This window comes from Bos taurus, chromosome 15, assembly GCF_002263795.3.
Source record: "Bos taurus isolate L1 Dominette 01449 registration number 42190680 breed Hereford chromosome 15, ARS-UCD2.0, whole genome shotgun sequence".
In the NCBI taxonomy this organism is placed as follows: domain Eukaryota; kingdom Metazoa; phylum Chordata; class Mammalia; order Artiodactyla; family Bovidae; genus Bos; species Bos taurus.
In genome coordinates, this window is record NC_037342.1 from 53,407,803 (window position 1) to 53,431,688 (window position 23,886).

Here is a 23,886-nt window from a genome sequence, read left to right on the forward strand (position 1 = left end):
GAAACCAGAGGAGTGGAGCAGACTCTGCCATGAGGCAGGACCCAGGTGGAGAGGTGGTACTAGGTGCCCTGGTTTGACAGTGAGTGGGTGAGGACTGCCTGGTGGAACTCTGGCAGTCTAGCTCTCCTCTAGGCCAGCAGCAAGGCCTGCTCCTAACCTCTTCCTCATGGTGATTCTCAGGGAAGCCTGGTTTCAGGCCTGATGAGAGCCATTTATAAGATTAGGTCAGTGTGGTCTTCAGCGCTGCCATGTCTGGTATTTTACAGGCAGCGAGGGAGGAGTTACTGAGGCCTACTGGTATGCTGGTCAGTGTTCCTACAACCTCCCCCAGCTCCTGTCTCAGATCATTCCTAGAACAATGAAATCTGGCGGTCTCATGCCCAAGCGAGTGTCTGAAACACAAGACTGGTCAATGAGCCAGCTGACAAACATGCCTGGGGCAACAAACTGCTCCTGTTTCCTCTGGTGCAAAACAGTGAATAGCCTGTCTCACAGGATTAATGTGAGAATTAGTATGCATTAGGCACACTGACTGGATCCCCTGTTTAGGCTGACCCCTTGCCACCCTGGCTTGATTCATGACACCCAACCTTGTCCCTCCTGGGGACTGTGAGACCTCAGCTCAGGTGAGGAATCCTGGGCCCTTTTTCCTTCTCCACAGCCCTAACATGTGGGACCCCTTGCCTGAGCACGGAAGGGCCCAGCCTCCAACTCTGGTGGGGAAGGCCTGGTAGCACCAGCTGGCTGAAGCAGGAAGGTCTCTGGGCCTGGCTCCACAGCCGCCTAACAGGACTCCTGAAGGACCCCGGCACTGGTTCCTGGGGGAAGGGTACACAGGAATCTGGTTCCTAGACTCAGTTCAGCTGCGGATCTCCCATGTGTCCTTGCCTGCATGACCTGTCCCAGCCTTCAGCTTCTTCAGACATCTATAAAATGGGCCTGGATGGCTTAATTCCAAGGGCCCAGCTGTGCATGACGGAGAAGGCAATGGCACCCCACTCCAGTACTCTTGCCTGGAAAATCCCATGGATGGAGGAGCCTGGTTGGCTGCAGTCCATGGGGTTGCGAAGAGTTGCACACAACTGAGCAACTTCCCTTTCACTTTTCACTTTCATGCATTGGAGAAGGAAATGGCAACCCACTCCAGTGTTCTTGCCTGGAGAATCCCAGGGACGGGGGAGCCTGGTGGGCTGCTGTCTATGGGGTTGCACAGAGTCGGACATGACTGAAGCGACTTAGCAGCAGCAGCAGCAGCTGTGCATGAGATGTCTCAAGATTCTGGAACCTGAGTCCCCAAACCCTTGAAACAGAATAGCTCTGCCCATCTGTTTTCCTGACTGAGGCCAGGTAGCAGGAAGAGGGGCAGGGAGGCTGACACCTCTGCTTGTTACCACCTGCCTGGGATCTCTAGCATGGGGTGAGGGTGAATAGAAAGACTCCTCAGGCTGAGGCTGGATGTCTGCTCTGCAGCCTGCTGTAGCCCATGCTGCCTCCTAAGGGGGTGACTGTGGAGGATGGACTTGCCCTTACTAGGCCTGGGACTTGGGGGAGGTGGGTTTCCCATTTGTAAAGTGGAATAAAATTAGTCAGAGCATCCAAGATCCCCAAGTTCCTCTAAATCTTCCAAGCAGCACAAGAAATGGAGGGCAAACAGGAACACTCATTCTGCAGAATAATAGGCCCAAGACCTACTAGGGGGTTGGAGGCAGGTGCTGGAATACCCGGAGCTGGTGAGTGAAAGGTCAAGTGGTCTGGCCAGACAGCCAGGCAACTGCGGACTCCAGACCACTCCTTCACTTCCCATCTCAGCCCTGGCCTGGTCTGGAGACAGAGGTGGACCAGATGGCCTCCACCCAGAGTGGAGTGCTGGAAGATGAGCCCGCTCCCCTTTCCAAATCAGGTGGCTCCTCCCCTGCCCACCAGGTGCCAAAAGGGCCCAGTAGACCAAGATCTGTGGTGATAGAGAGGGAGGAGACACCAAGGTTGAGCTTGTTTTATGGGTGACGTGCTAGTTGGGCTCGGGGGCAGGAAGAAGAGTCAAGCTGAGGGCTTTCTAGGGGACTGGGGGCTTGAGATCCTGGCTGATGCCAGGCTCTCCACAGTGTCAGCTGGGGTCAAGTCCACCTGGACTGTGAGAGGCTACAGGGAGCTAAGGGGTGAGAACGTGGGGAGGGGGAAGGGAGGTGGTGGGAGAGGGAGCAGAAGAGAGGGATGGGGAGAGAGGGAAGGGGAGAAGGGGAGGAAGGAAAAGGAAGCAGGGCCAGGCTGCAGCCAGAGCCAACGCTGATCAGGTCAGCAGCTGCTCAGAAGGGAGCCTCCCGGGAAGCGCGGGCAGCCATGAGGGCCCTCTTCAGCTGCTCGTAGGTGACGAACATCACCACGTTCCAGGATCCCAAGCGGAGAAAGGAGGGCATGAACCTAGAGGGTGAGAAAACACAGGTCGTCTCTAATTCGCCCTGGCATCCTGACAGATGCTCTGTCTCCCAGGAAGTCGGGGTGGCCCAAGAAATGGAGCTGTGGGCAACAGTCCCCTGTGAGTCTCCATTCTAACACCCATAAAACAGGCATGATGGCAGCTCCAGGAGGGAGGAGTTAAGAGTATGAGAATGCCAGGACCAGGATCAGAAACTGTTGCGTGTGGTTGCCACTCAGTCCCAGTGGTTCTCTCTCATTTGTGTGACAGGTACAGGGGGCAGGAGGCCTAGAACTGGGAGGGGCAGGTCAGAGTCTCACCCTTTGTAGAAGGCTTGGGGTCCCTCCTTCTGGAGCATGGTGAGGGCGCAGTGGCCAGCGCTGCTGTACTGGCCCAGGGCAGAGTTCATGTATCTCGTCTTGACCACGTCGACAGGGGAGGCGATGACGGTGGTGCAGAAGCCCGCCCCGAAGGCAGAAGTAAAGTGGCAAGGGAGGTCGTCTGCCAAGGAGGAGTAGGAGGCATCAGGACTCCTCCCCCGATAATTCCAGAAGGAGATGATTGAAATAACTACGGTCTCGTGGTTTTAGACCCAGAGACTCCAGTGGGAACCTCTCCCAGTGCCTCTGAGTCGTTTTGCCCATGTAGCCTCAGGGCCTCAAGGTGCATGGCTTCAATTCAGTGGGAGAAACTCATTGCATAAGCAAAGGGGAAATGGGATGAAGGACGTGGTCTCCAGGCAGATCCACACTACCTCCTGCTTTGGGGGAAGGGTAAGACTCAGCATCATCTCCCCTAATTCACCTGTCATTAGGTGGGCCTTCAGGAGAGTGTCCTTGATGAGGTCGTAGGTCACCAGCTCAGCACAGTTGACAATGGCATTGCGAGCGACATTGGGAGATGTCCCTACGGGAGGAAAGGGTGTCTATGTGAGACCAGGGAGTAGGGGAAGAGGAAGACGGGGAAGAGAAAACAGCTGGTACACACCTTTCCAGAGTCCCCGAAACCCCTCCTCTCGGGCAATGGTTTTGTAGGCCTCAACAGTGCTCTGGTACCTCCGGCCAGCTCCAGCTCGGGCCTGTGCTTGGAACCGGACCTTCACCACATCCGTTGGCTGGGCCACGGCCACGGCCAAGGCACCGGTGGTGCTGCCTGCCAGGAGGCGACTCCCGATGCCAGCATCTGTCGGAAAGCCATGGGGGTCAGTGGCCAGCTGGGCTTCCACTAGTGTCCACCTCTCCTCACCAGAACCACATCACTGAAATCTGTCTTCACTGTCCCCTGTTAAGACCCAGGCCAGCTCTGCTCTAAGAATGTCTTGCATTATACAGTGTCTATTATGTGCTGGGCACTAGGACAGAGCAAGGAACAGGACAAAATGAGACTTAATGCTATTTTCTTTCATAAAGCATTTCTATTCACTTCATTTCACCTGCTAAACGGCCCTGAGAAATCAGAAACTTTTTTTTTTTGGCTGCGTTGCATAGCTTGTGTGATCTTAGTTCCCTGACTAGGGACTGAACCCAGGCCCCAGCAGTGAAAGCCCTAACCACTGGACCACCAGGGGATTCCCGAGAATCATTTCCATTTGACAAACATGAAAGGCTTTCTCAGACTGGGATTCACAGGACTTGGGTTCTCATCCCTCATCTACTTTTCCCTGACATGGGATTCCACAAGTGTAAACTGGGGGGTGAACGTGGCATGCTGAGAAGGTGAAATGGAAGAGCACTGGCCTTGAAAGCAGAAGTCCTGGGAGTTTCCTGGCTCTTCACTGTGAGCCCTTGGCCGAGTCCCCTCCCCCACCCCAGGTAAGCCTCAGCCTCTCCTGCTGGAACACAGGGATGATACCACCTGCTCCCGAAGTGGTTGTGAAAACTGTCACGAGCTGATGCCCTGCTCAGAGCCTGACTCAGCCTGGGAATCATAAGAAGAATCAGGGACCTTTAATCTGAAATTCCTCCTAGAGGTCTTGGGGCCTAAAGGAACTGTGAGGCTGGAACAACTAGGATCGACCATCACTGAGAAGAGGCCAAGAGGCCTGTGGCCCAGCTCCACACTCACGCTCAGAGCCCTTGGTGTAGAACTGCTTGACGGAGTCGTAGAGGCCGATGCGGACGGAGGCGAAGCTCATCTGGCGCTGCAGGCCGGCGACCAGCCCGCTGTAGAGGCTGCGGGGGCCCTCGGTGCGCACCATGGTCAGGATGGTGCCCAGCACCCCGCGGTACTGGGCACTGGCCGCAGCCTGCATTGGCCCCTGCCTTTCTCCTTGGATCTGCAAGGCCAAGGCAGGTGGTTGCCCTCCCCATCTCCTGCCATCCCTGTGCTCTAAAATTTATGGTCCCCAAAACCCCACTGGCCCTTGAAGAGTCTGTGTCCTGGGGAGGGAGTGGACTAGCTACGCTCAGAAATGCAGGCTTCATTCACTCACCTGTAGCCGGACTTTAGCAGTATCCAGGGGAAAGGTGATGAGGTCCGCAATGCAGGCAGCTGTGCCTGCCCCCAGGAACTTCACAGTGGCTGTAGGGGGCACATCTGTGGCCTTGAACCCAACCATAATGACGATTCCTGCAACCTCCCAGGAGATGAACAAAAACTGGAGAAGGGGGCACCTTCTGTCAGCAACAAGACGAGACAGAGGAACTCTGCCGGAGACTAAGCCAAGGAGAGATAAGGTCCATCAGCAGCCGAACCTCCAGAACTTCTCTTACTATCCCACCCCTACCTTCTCTGATAGCATCACCCCCCTAAGCAAGGGCTCAGAGCTGCCCCTCGAGGGCAAATAGGAGTGAGCTCCACAGGTACTCAAACAGGGGCTGGAGAAGTAATTTCTGTCTGAGAAGTCCTCTCCTTCACCACGTGGAGTATCCGGATCACAGCTGTCCTGCCTCACAAACAGGCATTGGCCCAGCCCTTTGTCTGTGGGCTACAGATTTCTCTGATGCTCATGTTCCTGATTCTGCAGCTCTGTCTAGAGGGCAGGCAGATGAGGGGGGAAGGTACAAACCCACAGGCATCATGCCCTGAATGTCTTAAGCAGAAGAGGTTCCTATGAGTCTGGAATTGTCTAAGTCTAGAAGAAAAGGAGTGAACAAGACCTATTCAGCCCTTTCAATTTGGTCTCAGGCTTTCTCAGAGCTCACCAGCCCACACACAGCTTGGGCTCTCTAGAGTCACTCTTTCAATGAGTTCGCTTTGCCAGGCACTGGTTCACTGAGACAATATCTACCCTAGAGGGAGGCTTATTGTCTGGCACTGGGGGTGGGCAGGTGTTTCAAGCTGCATTCGGGGCTTGCAGAAACCTATTCTGAAAATTCAAAGGAGGGACCATCCACCTCCACTGTGAGAGAAGAAAGGGTGGGTAGTCAGAAATGACTTAGCAAAGGTAACATTTTAGCTGGGCCTTGAAGGATACTGTGCTGTTCTTAGGGCTAAGAGTATCTTCCTCCCTCCCCCAGCCTACTGTGAAACACAGGAAAACTACTCCCTCTCTGGCCAGTTTCCTCTCATCCTATAATACAGGGGGAGCCATGTCTTCATGAGAGGTGGGGATGGGGAAGTAGTGCAGGTCAGAGCTATAAAGAATGACGAAGGAAACCAAAACCCCCATTTTGTTTTCAGAACTGGAAAAACACCCTCCTCCCCTGCCTTGGGAGGAAGTGAGCCCAGCACCCCAGTGGGGGAGGGTGACCTGCTTCTCTCCCCTGAGTTTACTTTGACGAGGAGTGGCTACTCTGAGCCCCACCTAATTGGCTATCCCTGTTGCTGGGGGTGTGAGGAAAGAGCTGGCCAACAGAGGAATGATGTGGTGACAGTAGTGAACACACAGACCGATGGAAGCAAAATGTTCACCAGGCTTCCTCCTCCTGGGCCTCTCATCCCAGGTGGCTGGGCAAACGGGAAATCTAAAAGCTACTCACCACTCGGCTGCTGGCCTTATTCATGTTTCCCTGGAGCCTGGCCCACATGAGGCTCAGTGAAGGCTGCACTCAGGCAGCGGAAGGGGTTGATGAAGGTGTTCCCGAACCCCCAGAGTCCCTGCCCTGACATTCTCATCCCCCAGGAAGTGCTCCACACCTGTCCTCATCCCTCTGGCACATTCTATTAGCTCACTTACTTCTCAGAGCAGCCCTGTGAGGGAACTTAGTAAGAGTCCTGTCTGCAGGCTCCAAAGCTTATACAATTTGCTTTACACTGGTGCCCAGGTCATTTCTTTCCTGTTCTCTCAGCCCCAGGCCCAGGCAGGGCCTTTCATGAGGAAGTCCAACATCCCAGTTCTCTTGTGACAGTATGACAGTTCTGAGAAGGTTCAGGCAAAAAAGGCATCCCTTCTGGGCATTGGAGACATGATAACAACATGAGTCAATCATGTCCTGACCTTGATCTAGGTTGCAATGTGTTGTGAGGGTCAGAGAAATATAAGACCCAGCCCATCTTGGCGACAAATGCAAAGGCTAAGTTGCCATTTTGAATATTGCCTTGGGTTTGCCATAAGTCAGGTCCTTCAGAGGCACAGGTATGGGAAGCAAAGGTACCTGTGCTAAAGACCCTACTAAGAAGATTAAGGTCTAACTGGAAAGAATTTATCATATATTACTCACCAGCAAATAACCAGTTTTACCTGATTATCGCAGTCTCAGGGACAGTCCAAAACATACATCTGATTCCTAATCGAAATCTCAAGGGTAGTCAAAAGCTTGAGTCAACAATATGTATTTAGAACACTAGGTTCTCCTCTGCTGCTCATTTCCTGGAGCTAATCACTGTCCCATTGGGGCCTCATTGTTCCTCCTCTGTAACATGGGGACTACCATCCTTGGCTTGTCAGGGTCAGTTTAAGGGCCAGAAGAAGACCAAGGATAAAGGAAGGTGCTTTGTGAATTCTAAGAGTGACTTTACTGGGATGGTGGTGCTAGTTATTTTTGTTAATATCGTGCTGAACCCGCCCCCAGACCACAGGGCTGAGGCAGTAGAATACTCCTCCTTTAGACTGGACTCTTACCCGGCTGTGTTAGGTCCCACGCTGAGGTCTTCAAGGTCAAGCTTCTCTAAAGATGTCCCGTTCTTCAAAGCTGCCAGTGGCTATCATGGCCTGGTCCCTTTGGTTTTCCATGGAAAATGGTTGGTAGACGAAATATCTAATGGTCATACTATGTGTCCTGTAGAGCAAAGGAGGAGAGTTTAGAAAGGGGAATGGGCCTTAAAAGGACTACAAACCCAGCAAAAGGAAAAGGCCCAAGGCACATTAGCGTATTCAGTCCTTGCCTGGGGGATGTGAGGGTAGGGAACAGGGTCCATTTCCCACAGGCAGCTGGGGGCTATTAAGTCCACACAGTGAAGGAGAGGGACAGACACATGGGAGGAAGGGATGAGCCCAGAAGTCCTCTTTCCCCGGTCTGATCTCTTAGTATCACACATTGCTCTTTCAGATTTCTGCTTTAGTGTAATTCAGTACTCTGGGGAAGCATCCCACAACACAGCGACTCTGGTGAGTGGGGGTGCTGGAAGTGAGGTGGGGGGGCATCAGGATGGTTCAGAGACTAGGGCCCAGAGCAGGGCTTGAGGAGGTTAGAGAGGTTGGAATGGGCCCAGCGGAGGCCGCATCAAGCAGCTCAAAGCTCCTGCCAGCAGAAAGAGCCCTAGGAAGGCCTGTAGCCGCCTGGAATGGGAGAGGTCCTTCTGATCATCGCTGAAGGCCCCCCACCCTGGCAGAGGAGAGGGCTTATATTACAGCCTTTTGAGCGCGAGAAGTAAAGAACAAAGGCAAAACAGCAAAAGAGTGAAAGAAGAGAGATTAAAAAAAAAAAAAAGACAAAACGGTAAAATACAAAATACGGTGGGAGGCGAGGAGGGAAATTAAAGGCGGCGCGTGGGTCCCCTCGGCCGGAGTAGCGGGAGGAGGGCAGGTGTTGAGGGTGCCGGGCTGGGGCGGGCCGGGGCCTGGCTCACCGGGCCGCAAGGAGAACAGGCGGGTATAGGCAGTTCTGTCGGTCGGCGGACGGAGGGCGCGTCCACGGAGCGCAGACGATACTCGGTCCGAACGCGCGGCCGGCGGGGCTTGCAGAGAGGTAGGAGGAGGGTGCCGTGAGACTTAGATCTCGGGGCGGGGCCTGCTGGGCGGGGGCGGGGCCTGCGGGCTCCGAGGACTGGGCGGCTACCCTTTAGCGGCAGAGGCCGCCACGCCCAGGGTTGTCTTCGCGCCTTCTTTCACTCCCATTTCCGGGCTTCGGTCCCCGCGTCAGCCCTTTTGTACCCCGTAGGGTTCCCCCCTCGCCGCCAACCTCATTGTGAGGATGGCAAGACTGACGCGCGGGAAGAAGCAGAAGCTGCTCAGGGTCATACACGCCTCTGGCCCCTAGCCCGGGCTCTTTCTAACAGCGCCCAGAGGCTCAGGTAGAAGAGCACTCCGTGCTTTCACGGGCCCAGTTCGCTACCCCCAACTCGGCCACCCGTGTTTCCGCCAACCGCCCGCTCTCCCCAGGCGCCGGCGCGGGCTCTCCGGGGCGGGGCCTCCCGACCGGCCTCGCAGCAGCAGGTGGCCTGTCACCGCCAACGGCCGTTGTGCGCAGCTGAGTTTCCTGCCGCCTGAGGGCTCTATCCTGGGTGCCCGCGGGACTTCTGGACCGGGCGGGGGTACCGAGCGTGGCGCTCCCGCCCCCACTTACAGTCGCGCCAACGGGCTGGCCCAAGTGAGAAGGCCGAACAAGGCCTGGATTTGCTGCATGCTTAGGTCCCAGCATGAGAAAGGGATGGTAGGCGAGGAACCTGGCCCCTCAGGTGGCCGGTGGTCTTTTGGGGGTGACAGACATGTAAATAAGCGGTAATTGTGTCCTGTGGCCAGACAAACACGTGTACATGAAGTGTAGAAGGACTCTATGTTCACCCTTGAACTCTTGTGTCCCTACTTTTGTGTACCTTCTGTCCCCCACTGCCTCTTTTCAGCCTTGTAGGCTGTCTGGGACTGTTGTGCGAAATTGTGAACGTTGTCTGCCATTCTAGTAAACAAAGTTGCCCACCGTCTCAGTTCTGTAATGCTCTGGCCATTAGCCACTGTAACCACCCAACCACGGTGAGCCCTGAGAGGAATTCAGGATGGAGGAAAAGAGGAAGCATCCTGTGCTTTGGATACTACTGGCCTTCCGTAGTTAAGATGCATACCTAAGGAATAATTTAAATGAATCCAGATTCTTACATTTTCCTATATACAGAAAACCACTAAAATCATTAATTTGAGATGTCTGTTCTTTATGGTTGACAGAAATATTTTGATGTTCAACTACATTTTTTTTCCCCAGCAAAGTATTTATCCTGGCTTTTCTCTTAACCTTTTTCAAACATATCCTCAAAGGTATCTGAGAGGCCCTCTCATGGGCTATCTTCTTCAGTAAGATTCCCGAGTAAAGTTTAACTAGTTGCTTTCAGGTTGTGTGTTTTTCTTCAGTTGCAGCTGTTTGGCCTGCTGTTGAAAGTGCCCTTGGAAAGTGTAATGGGAGGATCTGAGAAGATGAACATTAAGTGTGTGCAGTTACTATGTTCAGGTTCGTTGTGGATACTTCTGCATAACCCTGTGAGGCTGGTATTAACCTCTGATCTACATATGAGTGCCAGAGAGGTTAAATCATCTGCCTGATGTCACACTTTTCTAAGTCTAGTACTTGTGCTCAGTCGTGTCCGACTCATTGCCAGCCCACGAATGTAGCTCACCAGCTCCTCCATGGGATTGCCCCAGGCAAGAATACTGGAGTGGGTTGCCATTTCCTCCTTCAGGGGGTTTTTCTGACCCAGGGGTCGAACCCATATCTCCTGCATTGCAGGCAGATTCATTGCCAAGCCACCAGGGAAGCCCTGGCAGATTAATTTACCACTGAGCCACACGGGTCACAATGTTAGGAAATGGTGAACCATGATTTAAGCCCAACTCAATCAGCTCCATTTGGGTATTTTCCATAAGCAGAGGGAATTGTCAGCCAGGAGACTATAGCTAGAACGGGACGGGTTAATTATCAGATCAGATCAGATCAGATCAGTCGCTCAGTCGTGTCCGACTCTTTGCAACCCCATGAATCGCAGCACGCCAGGCCTCCCTGTCCATCACCAACTCCCGGAGTTCACTCAGACTCACGTCCATCGAGTCAGTGATGCCATCCAGCCATCTCATCCTCTGTCATCCCCTTCTCCTCCTGCCCCCAATCCCTCCCAGCATCAAAGTCTTTTCCAGTGAGTCAGCTCTTCGCATGAGGTGGCCAAAATACTGGAGTTTCAGCTTTAGCATCATTCCTTCCAAAGAAATCCCAGGGCTGATCTTTAGAATGGACTGGTTGGATCTCCTCGCAGTCCAAGGGACTCTCAAGAGTCTTCTCCAACACCACAGTTCAAAAGCATCAATTCTTCGGCGCTCAGCCTTCTTCACAGTCCAACTCTCACATCCATACATGACCACAGGAAAAACCATAGCCTTGACTAGACGAACCTTTGTTGGCAAAGTAATGTCTCTGCTTTTGAATATGCTATCTAGGTTGGTCATAACTTTCCTTCCAAGGAGTAAGCGTCTTTTAATTTCATGGCTGCAGTCACCATCTGCAGTGATTTTGGAGCCCAGAAAAATAAAGCCTGACACTGTATCCACTGTTTCCCCATCTATTTCCCATGAAGTGGTGGGACCGGATGCCATGATCTTCGTTTTCTGAATGTTGAGCTTTAAGCCAACTTTTTCACTCTCCTCTTTCACTTTCATCAAGAGACTTTTGAGTTCCTCTTCACTTTCTGCCATAAGAGCGGTGTCATCTGCATATCTGAGGTTATTGATATTTCTCCCGGCAATCTTGATTCCAGCTTGTGTTTCTTCCAGCCCAGCGTTTCTCATGATGTACTCTGCATATAAGTTAAGTAAACAGGGTGACAATATACAGCCTTGACGTACTCCTTTTCCTATTTGGAACCAGTCTGTTGTTCCACGTCCAGTTCTAACTGTTGCTTCTTGACCTTGGAATACGGAATGAAGCAGGGCAAAGACTAATAGAGTTTTACGAAGAAAATGCACTGGTCATAACAAACACCCTCTTCCAACAACACAAGAGAAGACTATACATGGACATTACCAGATGGTCAACACCGAAATCAGATTGATTATATTCTTTGCAGCCAAAGATGGAGAAGCTCTATACAGTCAGCAAAAACAAGACCAGGAGCTGACTGTGGCTCAAACCATGAACTCCTTATTGCCAAATTCAGACTTAAATTGAAGAAAGTAGGGAAAACCACTAGACCATTCAGGTATGACCTAAATCAAATCCCTTATGATTATACAGTGGAAGTGAGAAATAGATTTAAGGGCCTAGATCTGATAGATAGAGTGCCTGATGAACTATGGAATGAGGTTCGTGACATTATACAGGAGACAGGGATCAAGACCATTCCCACAGAAAAGAAATGCAAAAAAGCAAAATGGCTGTCTGGGGAGGCCTTACAAATAGCTGTGAAAAGAAGAGAAGTGAAAAGCAAAGGAGAAAAGGAAAGATATAAGCATCTGAATGCAGAGTTCCAAAGAATAGCAAGAAGAGATAAGAAAGCTTTCTTCAGGGATCAACGCAAAAAGCAATGGCACCCCACTCCAGTACTACTGCCTGGAAAATCCCATGGATGGAGGAGCCTGGTAGGCTGAAGTCCATGGGGTCGCTAAGAGTCAGACACGACTGAGCAACTTCACTTTCATTTTCCACTTTTCATGCATTGGAGAAGGAAATGGTAACCCACTCCAGTGTTCTTGCCTGGAGAATCCCATGGACGGAGAAGCCTGGTGGGCTGCAGTCCATGGGGTCGCACAGAGTCGGACACGACTGAAGCGACTTAGCAGCAGCAGAGGAAAACAACAGAATGGGAAAGACTAGGGATCTCTTCAAGAAAATCAGAGATACCAAAGGAACATTTCATGCAAAGATGGGCTCAATAAAGGACAGAAATGGTATGGAGCTAACAGAAGCAGAAGATATTAAGAAGAGATGGCAAGAATACACAGGAGAACTGTCCAAAAAAGATCTTCATGACCCAGATAATCATGATGGTGTGATCACTGACCTAGAGCCAGACATCCTGGAATGTGAAGTCAAGTGGGCCTTAGAAAGCATCACTACGAACAAAGCTAGTGGAGGTGATGGAATTCCAGTTGAGCTATTTCAAATCCTGAAAGATGATGCTGTGAAAGTGCTGTACTCAATATGCCAGCAAATTTGGAAAACTCAGCAGTGGCCACAGGACTGGAAAAGGTCAGTTTTCATTCCAATCCCAAAGAAAGGCAATGCCAAAGAATGCTCAAACTACCCCACAATTGCACTCATCTCACACGCTAGTAAAGTAGTGCTCAAAATTCTCCAAGCCAGGCTTCAGCAATATGTGAACCGTGAACTTCCTGGTGTTCAAGCTGGTTTTAGAAAAGGCAGAGGAACCAGAGATCAAATTGCCAACATCCGCTGGATCATAGAAAAAGCAAGAGAGTTCCAGAAAAATATCAATTTCTGCTTTATTGACTATGCCAAAGCCTTTGACTGTGTGGATCACAATAAACTGTGGAAAATTCTGAAAGAGATGGGAATACCAGACCATCTGGTTAATTATAGCAGAAAAGAAAAAACACACGAGCACATGTTCCTGGAGGAAACTGAAATCAAGCCAAAAATTTATTTCTGGCACTGGAGTCTCCCATCCACTGCTGGCCTAGGTTTTGTACATGAGCTTCTGTCTTTGGCTGTGATGAACAAATTCCCAGGATTCTCTGCAAATTTGTGGGGAGACTATTGAACTGCTTGGTGATCTTCGAGAAGACATGAAAAATAGAGTAGAACCAAAAGCCTGGAAATAAAAGTGTTACCCTGATTGCCAGAATAGGGAAGAGTCTGTATTTCAAAGGCTCCATACCTGTGAGATATTTGTTCATCCCTAGCAAAATTCAAGGGACTGTTAGAAGGATGATATGTGGACATTTAAAAAGGGAAGTAGGTATCGCCATGATTCAATATGGATTTCTTAAGAAGTCCCATTAAATTCTCTTTTCCTTTGAATGGGCTAGGCAGATGAGAACAATACTACAGACACTGTACCTCTGGACTTTTAGCAAGCAACTTATCCAAGTTATAAAATGTCTTATGGAGAAAGAATAATGTGTAGTATTAACTGTAAAAAATGAGCAACCTAAAAGTTGAGAATGATGTTTACTTGGGGCATTACTGAGGATGTAAGCCAGGGATACAGCCTCTCAGATACCTCTGAGGAACTATTCTGAAGAGGTAGAGGAGGAGCCAGGGTATACAGGCTGTGCTCAGTGGTCAGTTGTGTCCAGCTCTTTGAGACCTCATGGACTTTAGCCCACAAAGCTCTTCTGTCCATGCAGTTTTCCAGGCAAGAATACTGGAGTGGGTAGCCATTTCCTTCTCTGGGGGATCTTCCCAACCCAGAGATCGAACCCGAGTATCTTGCATCCCCTGCATTAGCAGGTGGATTCTTTACCACTGAGCCACCTGGGTAGACAGGAGTTCTTGCAAGAACAACAATGAAACAAACCCAGGTAGTTGAACATCAAAAGATTACAGCTAATTAAAGAAAAAACAGACATCTCAAGTTAATGAATTTAGCACTTTTCTATGTATGGGAAGATGCAGCAGTCTGGACTTAAAGAAATTATTCTTTTGATGTGCACCTTAACTATCTAGGGACAGTATCCTATTTTTTGCCATCCTGAATCCCCTCAAGGTGCACTGTGGCGGGTGGCTTGATGGTCTTAAGATCCTCTGTTTACTCCTCTGGCAGGAAGACATTCTTTGTCCACAATTGGTACAGTTCAGTTCAGTTCAGTCGCTCAGTCGTGTCCGACTCTTTTCGACCCCATGGACTGCAGCACACCAGGCCTCCCTATCCATCACCAACTCACGGAGTTTACTCAAACTCATGTCCATTGAGTCGATGATGCCATCCAACCATCTCATCCTCTGTTGTCCCTTTCTCCTCCCGCCTTCAATCTTTCCCAGCATCAGGGTCTTTTCCAATGAGTCAGTTCTTGCATCACGTGGCCAAAGTATTGGAGTTTCAGCTTCAACGCCACTCCTTCCAATGAACATTCAGGATTGATTTCCTTTAGGATGGACTGGCTGGATCTCCTTGCAGTCCAAGGGACTCTCAAGAGTCTTCTCCAACACCACAGTTCAAAAGCATCAATTCTTCTGCGCTCAGCTTTCTTTATAGTCCAATTCTCATACCCATATATGACTACTAGAAAAACCACAGCTTTGACAAGACAGGCCTTTGTTGGCAAAGTAACGTCTCTGCTTTTTAATATGCTGTCTAGGTTGGTCATAACTTTTCTTCCAAGGAGTAAGTGTCTTTTAATTTCATGGCTGCAGTCACCATCTGCAGTGATTTTGGGGACCAAAAAAAAGAATCTCTCACTGTTACCACTGTTTCCCCATCTATTTGCCATGAAGTGATGGGACAAGATGCCATGATATTCGTTTTCTGAATGTTGAGCTTTAAGCCAACTTTTTCACTCTCCTCTTTCACTTTCATCAAGAGGTTTTTTAGTTCCTCTTCACTTTCTGCCATAAGGGTGGTGTCATCTGCATATCTGAGGTTATTGATATTTCTCCTGGCAATCTTGATTCCAGCTTGTGCTTCATCCAGCCCAGCATTTCACATGGTGTACTCTGCATAGAGGTTAAATAAGTAGGGTGACAATATACAGCCTTGACATACTCCTTTTCCTATTTGGAACCAGTCTGTTGTTCCTTGTCCAGTTCTAACTGTTGCTTCTTGACCTCATACACATTTCTCAAGAGGCAGGTCAGGTGGTCTGGTATTCCCATCTCTTCAGTCTGTGGTGATCTATACAGTCAAAGGCTTTGGCATAGTCAATAAAGCAGAGATAGATGTTTTTCTGGAACTCTATTGCTATTTTAATACTCCAACGGATGTTGGCAATTTGATCTCTGGTTCCTCTGCCATCTCTAGGTCCACCTTGAACATCTGGAAGTTCATGGTTCACATACTGTTGAAGCCTGGCTTGGAGAATTTTGAGCATTACTTTACTAGGGTGTGAGATGAGTGCACTTGTGGGGTAGTTTGAGCATTCTTTGGCATTGCCTTTCTTAGGGATTGGAATGAAAATGACCTTTTCCAGTCCTGTGGCCACTGCTGAGTTTTCCAAATTTGCTGACATATTGAGTGCAGCTCTTTCCCAGCATCATCTTTTAGGATGTACAATGAGTACAGATAAGCGCATTTTACAAGCCTGTTGCACATCTGGGTTATTGAAAAAAATCCCAGTTTATTTGTAAACATGTTGTATGTGTGTGTGTGACTGTTTGCAACCCTAGGACTGTAGCCTACCAGGTTCCTCTGTCCATAGAATTTCCCAGGCGAGAATACTGGAGTAGGTTGCCATTTCCTTTTCCAGGGGAATCTTCCCAACCAAAGGATCAAACTCTCATTTCTTTTGCATCTCCTGCATTGGTAGGCTGATTCTTTACCGCTAGCGCCATCTGGAAAGCTGCATGTTATATATGCCAGTAATCAATTTGACACAGTTTATAATGTTAATATCATGCTGGAAAGCAATCCACTGTACTTATAGTTTTGGAAATTTAAAGTTTTAAAAACAAATTGAAACACTGAAAATGAGAAAAAAGTAAGAATGACAGAGAAAGCTGAAAACATTAGGTAATGAAAACCAACATGAGAAAAAAAGATCTCAAATATCTCTGGTATTTTTTTGCCAAGAATATTGTTAGCCATATTAACTCCCCTCCCAAAACAAATACAAAATTATCTTATTTCCTTTTTTCAAAAAAGAAATCAAGGAAATTTGATGATCATACTTTTAAAAATGATATAAAAGCTGAATTTCTTTAAAAACATTTAAAAGATGAAATTGATCCATACATTTTTTTAAAATGTCCTTTTTAAAAAATTGTCATTTTTTAAAATAATTTTTTTGATTATTTTAGAAACTAATTTATTTATTTGGTTGTGTTGGGTCCTTGTTGCTGTGCAGGCTTTCTCTAGTTATGGAGAGCGGGGGCTACTCTCTAGCTGCAGTGCAGGGAATTCTCATTGTAGTGACTTCTCTTGTTGCACAGTACAGGTTCTAGAACTTTGGGTTTCAGTAGTTGCAGCACACAGGCTCAGTAGTTGTGGTGCGGTGACTTAGTGGTCCCACAGTATATGGGATCCTCCCAGACCAGGGATTGAACACATTGTCTGCAAGATGGGCACAATAAAGGACAGAAATGGTATGGACCTAACAGAAGCAGAAGATATTAAGAAGAGGTGGCAAGAATACACAGAAGAACTGTACAAAAAAGATCTTCATGACCCAGATAATCATGATTGCATGATCACCAACTTAAGGCCAGACATCCTGGAATGGGAAGTCAAGTGGGCCTTAGGAAGCATCACTATGAACAAAGCTAGTGGAGGTGATGGAATTCCAGTTGAGCTATTTCAAATCCTAAAAGATGACGCTGTAAAAATGCTGCGCTCAATATCCCAGCAAACTTGGAAAACTCAGCAGTGGCCACAGGACTGGAAAAGGTCAGTTTTCATCAATCCCAAAGAAAGGCAATGCCAAAGAATGCTCAAACTACCCCACAATTGCACTCATCTCACACGCTAGTAAAGTAGTGCTCAAAATTCTCCAAGCCAGGCTTCAGCAATACATGAACCATGAACTTCCAGATGTTCAAGATGGTTTTAGAAAAGGCAGAGGAACCAAAGATCAAATTGCCAACATCCGCTGGATTATTGAAAATGCAAGAGAGTTCCAGAAAAACATCTACTTCTGCTTTATTGACTACGCCAAAGCCTTTGACTGTGTGGATCACAATAAACTGTGGAAAATTCTGAAAGAGATGGAAATACCAGACCACCTGACCTGCCTCTTCAAGTATCTGTATGCAGGTCAAAGATGCAACAGTTAGAACTAGACATAGAACAACAGACTGGTTCCAAATAGGGAAAGGAGTATGTCAAGGCTGTATATTGTCACCCTGCTTATTTAACTTATATGCAAAATACATCATGTGAAACGCTGGGTTGGATGAGGCACAAGTGGGAATCAAGATTGCCAGGAGAAATATCAATAACCTCTGATATGCAGATGACACCATCCTTTATGGCAGAAAGTGAGGAAGAATAAAGAGCCTCTTGATGAAAGGGAAAAAGAAGAGTGAAAAAGTAAGCTTTTCACTTACATTCAGTAACATTCAGAAAACTAAGATCATGGCATCTGGTCCCATCACTTCATGGCAAATAGATGAGGAAGCAATGGAAACACTGAGAGACTTTATTTTTTGGGCCCCAAAATCACCGCAGATGGTGACTGCAGCCATGAAATTAAAAGGTGCTTGCTCCTTGGAAGAAAAGCTATGACCAACCTAGACAGCATATTAAAAAGCAGATACATTACTTTGCCAACAAAGGTCTGTATAGTCAAAGCTTTGGTTTTTCCAGTAGTCATGTATGGATGTGAGAGTTGGACTATAAAGAAAGCTGAATGCCAAAGAATTCTGTGGTGTTGGAGAAGACTCTTGAGAGTCCCTTGGACAGCAAGATCAAACCAGTCCATCCTAAAGGAAATCAGTCCTGAATATTCATTGGAAGGACTGATGCTGAAGCTGAAACTCCAATACTTTGGCCAGTTGATGTGAAGAACTGACTCTTTTGAAAAGACCCTGATGCTGGGAAAGATTGAAGGCATGAGGAGAAGGGGACGACAGAGGGTGAGATGGTTGGATGGCATCACCGACTCAATGGACATAAGTTTGAGTAAGGTCTGGGAGTTGGTAATGGACAGGGAGGCCTGGTGCGCTGTAGTCTATGGGGTTGCAGAGTCAGACACAACTGAGTGACTGTACTGAGCTGAACTGAATTCCTGCATTGGTAGGCAGATTTTTAACCATGGAACCACTTGGGAAGCCCCAGTTTAATATCTAGATTGCCTAAAATAATGTCTTCATAGTGGATTTATCACTAGAGTATTTTGACCTGAAGACATAGCCTCAATGCTTCTAATGTGTAATTTTAACCTTAAATCATAGTCCTTGGTTTGCAAACATCAAATTAAACTTTATGTTAGTTGGTATAGAAACTAAACAAAACTTCTTAAATCAAGATGATATCATGGAGCAACCACTGCTACCAAAATGAAAAAGTTCTATTTTTCCTTAGACAGTCTATGAAAAGAAAAACCCAACATGAAAAAGTCTACACATAAACTTTATTTAAAACTAGGATGTTTGCCAAAAATATAAAATAAACCAAATGTCCACCAATTGTTGAGTAGATAAATAAAATGTTACCCAAACAATGGGATACTCTCCAGCAATAAAAATGGATGAAGTACTGATACCTGCTATGATATGGATAAGTCTTGAAAACATACTAAGTAAAAAAACAATCACAAAAGACCACATAATGTATGTTCTCATTTATATAGGCAAATCTATAGAGAAAGCAGAAAGTAGAGCTGGGGGGATGGGAGAATTTGGGCATGACAGCTAACATGTTAAGGGGATGTGGTTATTTTGGGGTGATGAAAATGTTGTAAAATTGTAGTGATAGTTGCACAACTCTGACTTACTAAAAAGCATTGAATTTTACTCTTTAAATAGATGAATTGTGTGATATGTGAATTATATTTCAATAATGCTGCTACCCCTCCCCCCCAAAAAAAAGAAGAGAGAGAAACAAAACCAAATGCAAATCAAACCATGTTAACAGCCTTTTAAGGATGTTGTTTAGTTGGTAAGTTGGTCAGTTGTGTCTGAGTCTTGAGAGCCTGTGGGCTATAGCCCACTAGGCTCCTCTGTCTGTGGGATTTCCCAGGCAAGAATACTGAAGTGGGTTGCTGTTTCCTTCTCCAGGAGGTCTTCCTAACCCAGGGATCAAACCCATGTCTCCTGCTTGGCAGGCAGATTTTTTAAATGCATTAAAAAAAATAGAATGTTTTCCAAAACTGCTCATGAAATGTCAGCAAACTTTTATAGTCTGAATTAAGACCTTATATAGCAAGGTCAAATTATACATAATTTTACTGATTTACATACCTTCAATATATCAAACAAAGTTAAATTATACTGATTTGCATTCCTTCAACAAAGTTCAGCTGATATACATAATTTATTAGGTATCCATGGGAATTTGTTTTTTTTTTTTTTGCCTCGATGCACAGCTGCATGGCTTGTGGGATATTAGTTCCCTGATCGGGGAGCAGTGAAAGCTCAGAGTCTAACCACTGGACCACCAGGGAATTCCCTCCATAGGAATTCTTAATGTGTTATCAAATCTTCTGGCAGTAATGGATGTTTATTGTTTTATACTCTTTCTAGTCTAAATACCAAAAAGTCTGTTCATAGGAAGAGTCAAATCCCTTTCCATTATTCCCCAAAGTGTAGATAATAAAATATAAAAGTAAACAAGTTTTCTTAAAATTATATAAAATCTCCACTACAATATTCAGTGACTGCTTATAAATGTTTACAGTTATCATAAAGCCTACAAGGTTTATCCTAAGACTAAGAAAAAGAAATGTAGGGACTTCCCTGGTGGTCTAGTGGTTAAGACTGTGCTTTCATTGCAGGGGACTTGGGTCCCCTCCCTGATCTGGGAACAAAGATCCTTTGTGCTTCTTGCTGAGGGGGAAAAAAAGAGTAGGTTTACCTGAAAATAAAAATACAGTGCTGATTGCTAAAAAGTTCTGTGTTAAAAAGGAACCAACAACCTAGGGATCAATTTAAACAAAATAAAAGGAGCTCTTTGTTGCATTAGGATATGCTGTAATGAGCAAGACTCCTGGCAAATTAAATGTTTTCCAAACTGCAATACAACATACTTTTGGCATCATTTAGTGGTAAGTTATACTGTACCAACAGAATGGTTTTTGCAACTGGCACTCTAACTTTAAGAAAAAAAAAAAAAGACACCAAGTGCAACAAACAAATGGGGTAACTAAATTACAGCCAGTGAAGACTAGCAGTGAGACATGAGGGTGATGACCCTCTAAACGATTCTGCTAAGATGGCATCTCTAATATTACAATCTTTCCAAGAAGTGGAACTCTTGTATCAGCAGAAGATGGTAAAGCAGTCTTGAGAAAGCTGACTTTAGTGTGAATATCCAGTGTTGAAACACCTTCCTTGAATGAATGAACAAAGTTAAGGACAAGTAGAATTTTCTGCTGGAATGTCAGGGTCTTTAAAAGCTTTCTTTTCTGCACTGGTTGTATGTAACAGTTTTTCTGCAAACTTATTTAATGCAGAGCCAAATAGTGGAATTTCAAAGCACAGCTCAAGAGGAAACCAGTCACTGCTGTTGTGGCAACATCGGAGTCGTGTTTTGTTTTTGTATCTGTTGTGGCTTCCTCAGTGACCGTTTCACAGGTTTCTTCATTTGCTCTGAGCCAGAAGTTAAATAAGTTAAATCAGGTTCTCCTTTCTCATCAGAAGCATCACCAGGTTTTCTGTGTACATGTTGACTAGAAGTTCAGATGTGGTGACATATTCATAGAAATCCTTGCAAGCCCACTTTCTTCCTTAATATTTGCAGTGTTTGATGAACGTTTATATTGATGCAAGCAAACTTTCCCTGTAGTTCTGTTTTAATCAAATGGAAAAAGGTTTTCTTATCCTATCATTTAATATCTGAGCTAATCTGAAATAGGAATTACTTCAGGATTATGACTCCAAAATATCATTAACGCTCAGTATTAGCTCTGAAATATATCTGATAGTTTTTGAAGTCTTCTACTTTTGACCAAAGTAAAAGAAATGGGGATCTGACTTCTGAGCAGTGGCTTCTGGATAACTGGTCTAATATTCTGAGGAGTACTGTTGCTGATGGTCTGTATTCATTAGTGAGAAGAGCCATAGAAACAAGCATTGAGTAATTTCGTTTGGAGCTCTGCTGCATGGATTTCCCAGGTGGTCCAGTGGTTAAGAATGCAGGGGACACAGGTTCAATTCCTGGTCTGGGAAGATCCCACATGCTGCGGAGCAACTGAGCCCCTGTGCTACAACTACTGAAGCCCACACACCTAGAGCCCATGCTCTGCCACAAGAGAAGTCACGCAATGAGAAGCCCGAAACAGAGACCCAGTGCAGCCCAAAATAGATTAATAAAATTTTAACTAAAAAAAAGAACTCTGATATAAGTCACAGGGTCCAAATCAAGAAGGCTTTCGGACTTTTTAAGACATTCAGAAGAAAACCATAATTGATTTTTCTGACTATGTAGTTGTGTGACTATATTGTTATTATGATGCAGAGACTGTGATGTTTCTCAGCATGGTTGCTTGATTAAAATACCTCTGCAAGTTTGCACTTCTTCTTCATCATCAGTATTTTGAAATCCAGTATTTTTTAATCCTGTAAGGAAGCTGTCCATAGACTTATGCGAAAGTCTGTCAACTTTTGTTACAAGATGTCTCATCATTACAAAGGAAAGTGTTGAGTCAAATACGAAAGCAGTAATATGCTTTGTGAGCCCTGTATATAGATCCAACCAAGTTGCTTATATTGGCTGTGTCAGCTGGATCTTGACTATTTCTATCAGTATCAGAGCTGATGAAACTTCTTTTTTAGGATTCCTACTTTCTGTGTCATCTTATAAAAGGAGTATCTTTTGAGGATAGAAAGTACTTTTTGCAGATAGAACATTGCACCATGATAAATGTAATTGATGCACATTTATTACTTATGTCTCTTCTTATGGCAAAGTCCAGGCAACAATATTTGAAAACATTCTTAGCCAGGGATATGTCTATCTCAAGGATATATGCAAGCTCTGCAACATTCATATGCTCATTTATTGAAAGAAATACAGAGTTTCAAAGTTATCACCTAGTCATCTTGAACTCAATTCATTATAAAACCATCAAGAGAATAAAATTATAATATATTAACACATTAAAATATATTACTTGTTATATAAACTATATGGCATATTGTAATATAGTGATTCAGAGAGTTGAGTGTATGTCTCAGGCAAAATGCATATCTTTATGTCATTCTTGAGATCTGACTGGCTTATACCACTCCACGATGACTTTTTGGCAGTTTCCACTGGTTTTATTGGACTTCCCCAGTGGCTCAGCAGTAAAGAATCAGCATGAAATGCATGAGACACAGGTTCATCCCTGGGTTGGGAAGATCCCTTGGAAGAGGGCCTGGCAACCCACTCCAGTATTCTTGCCTGGAGAATTCTATGGACAGAGGAACCTGGCGGACTACAGTCCATAGGGTTGCAAAGAGTTGAACAGGACTGAAGCGACTGAGCATTCATGAACACACTGACTTTATTGGTAGAAGATGTGACTATTCCTCAGACTTTAAAACGAAGTGATGGTCTACATTGATTCAGAATACCAATGAACTGCTATCTTTTTATGCCAAGAAAACAAACTGTCAGTTTTAGTTAAAATGGGCAATGAAGCATAACTTTTTTTGGGATGTCACGCCACTTGACTTGTGGGATCTTAGTTCCATGACCAGAGATTTAACCTGGGCCTCAGCAGTGAAAGCCCAGAATTCTAGCCACTTACGCCACCAGGGAACTCCTAAAGCATAACTTTTCACGTTGTTCATAATGTCCTTTATAATCTCAGTATACTATAATAATGGTGTTAACCTCAGGCCCTTTACCCTAACACTCAATAAATGGTAAAATGTACAGCCTGAAATCATCTTGACTGTTAAATAGTCCCTCAAAGCATTTGCATTCATCTTTTTTGACATGTTAAAAGTTATATTTCTGTATCATAACTGACTGTGCGTATGTAGCGGACAATCTACTTTGCATATTTCCTCTGTGAAGTTCCAAGACCCTATTAAGTGTTGGCGGGCAGCTGGCTCTGTGAGTGGCTGTGCGTGATGTGCAACTTGCTGTCTAGGAAGGCCCTGGGACAGCTGATGGGGAGCCTGCTGGAGGCCTGCTGCCTTACAGTTTAGAGTTCCCTGGGCTGCTGCACGGTGAGGGCTCTGGACAGCTCACCATGGCAGGGGACAGTGTCAGGGAAGCATCAGAGATCTCAGTTTCATCACTAAATTACTTGAAGGAAAAAAGAGTTTTTAAAATCATCATTCTTGTAAATAATTCTGCAGGTTCACTACTCTCACATGTGACTATTCCTCAAATTTCAATGAAAGCATGGAGAATGCTTTCATTTTGCTTCTCTCCATTTCAAAATTCTTGCCTATGTGACTGTTTTATTTCTAGGTTTACCATACCCTTTCCGGAGTGATCCCTCTCACCTGTACCCATTACTCTATGCTTCTTTGTTTTCTAGGACTTTCCCCTCCTCCTCAGTCTTTCCTTTCTTCTACTGTGTGTGTGTACAAGATATTCTTAGGACTTTCCTACCCCTTTACAGTGGCTATTTTTTCTCCTGTTTTTCTCTGCTAAACTTTCTGAACAATTGGTTGTCCTCTGGCTTAGCT

The 23,886-nt window shown here is 46.2% G+C and overlaps 1 protein-coding gene and 1 pseudogene across 1 annotated transcript; both read right to left on the reverse strand.

Annotated features, from left to right (window-relative positions):
* Window positions 1-1,979: 1,979 nt before the first annotated feature.
* On the reverse strand, window positions 1,980-8,443 carry UCP2 (uncoupling protein 2). Its single transcript, NM_001033611.2, is given in 8 exon segments — window positions 1,980-2,418; window positions 2,734-2,914; window positions 3,218-3,319; window positions 3,401-3,595; window positions 4,478-4,688; window positions 4,845-5,068; window positions 7,416-7,572; window positions 8,363-8,443. Coding segments are annotated over 6 exon segments (930 nt in total). The 5' UTR covers window positions 4,971-5,068; window positions 7,416-7,572; window positions 8,363-8,443; the 3' UTR covers window positions 1,980-2,303.
* A 359-nt stretch (window positions 8,444-8,802) lies between these two features.
* On the reverse strand, window positions 8,803-23,710 carry LOC112441550 (protein FAM91A1-like; annotated as a pseudogene).
* Window positions 23,711-23,886: the final 176 nt, after the last annotated feature.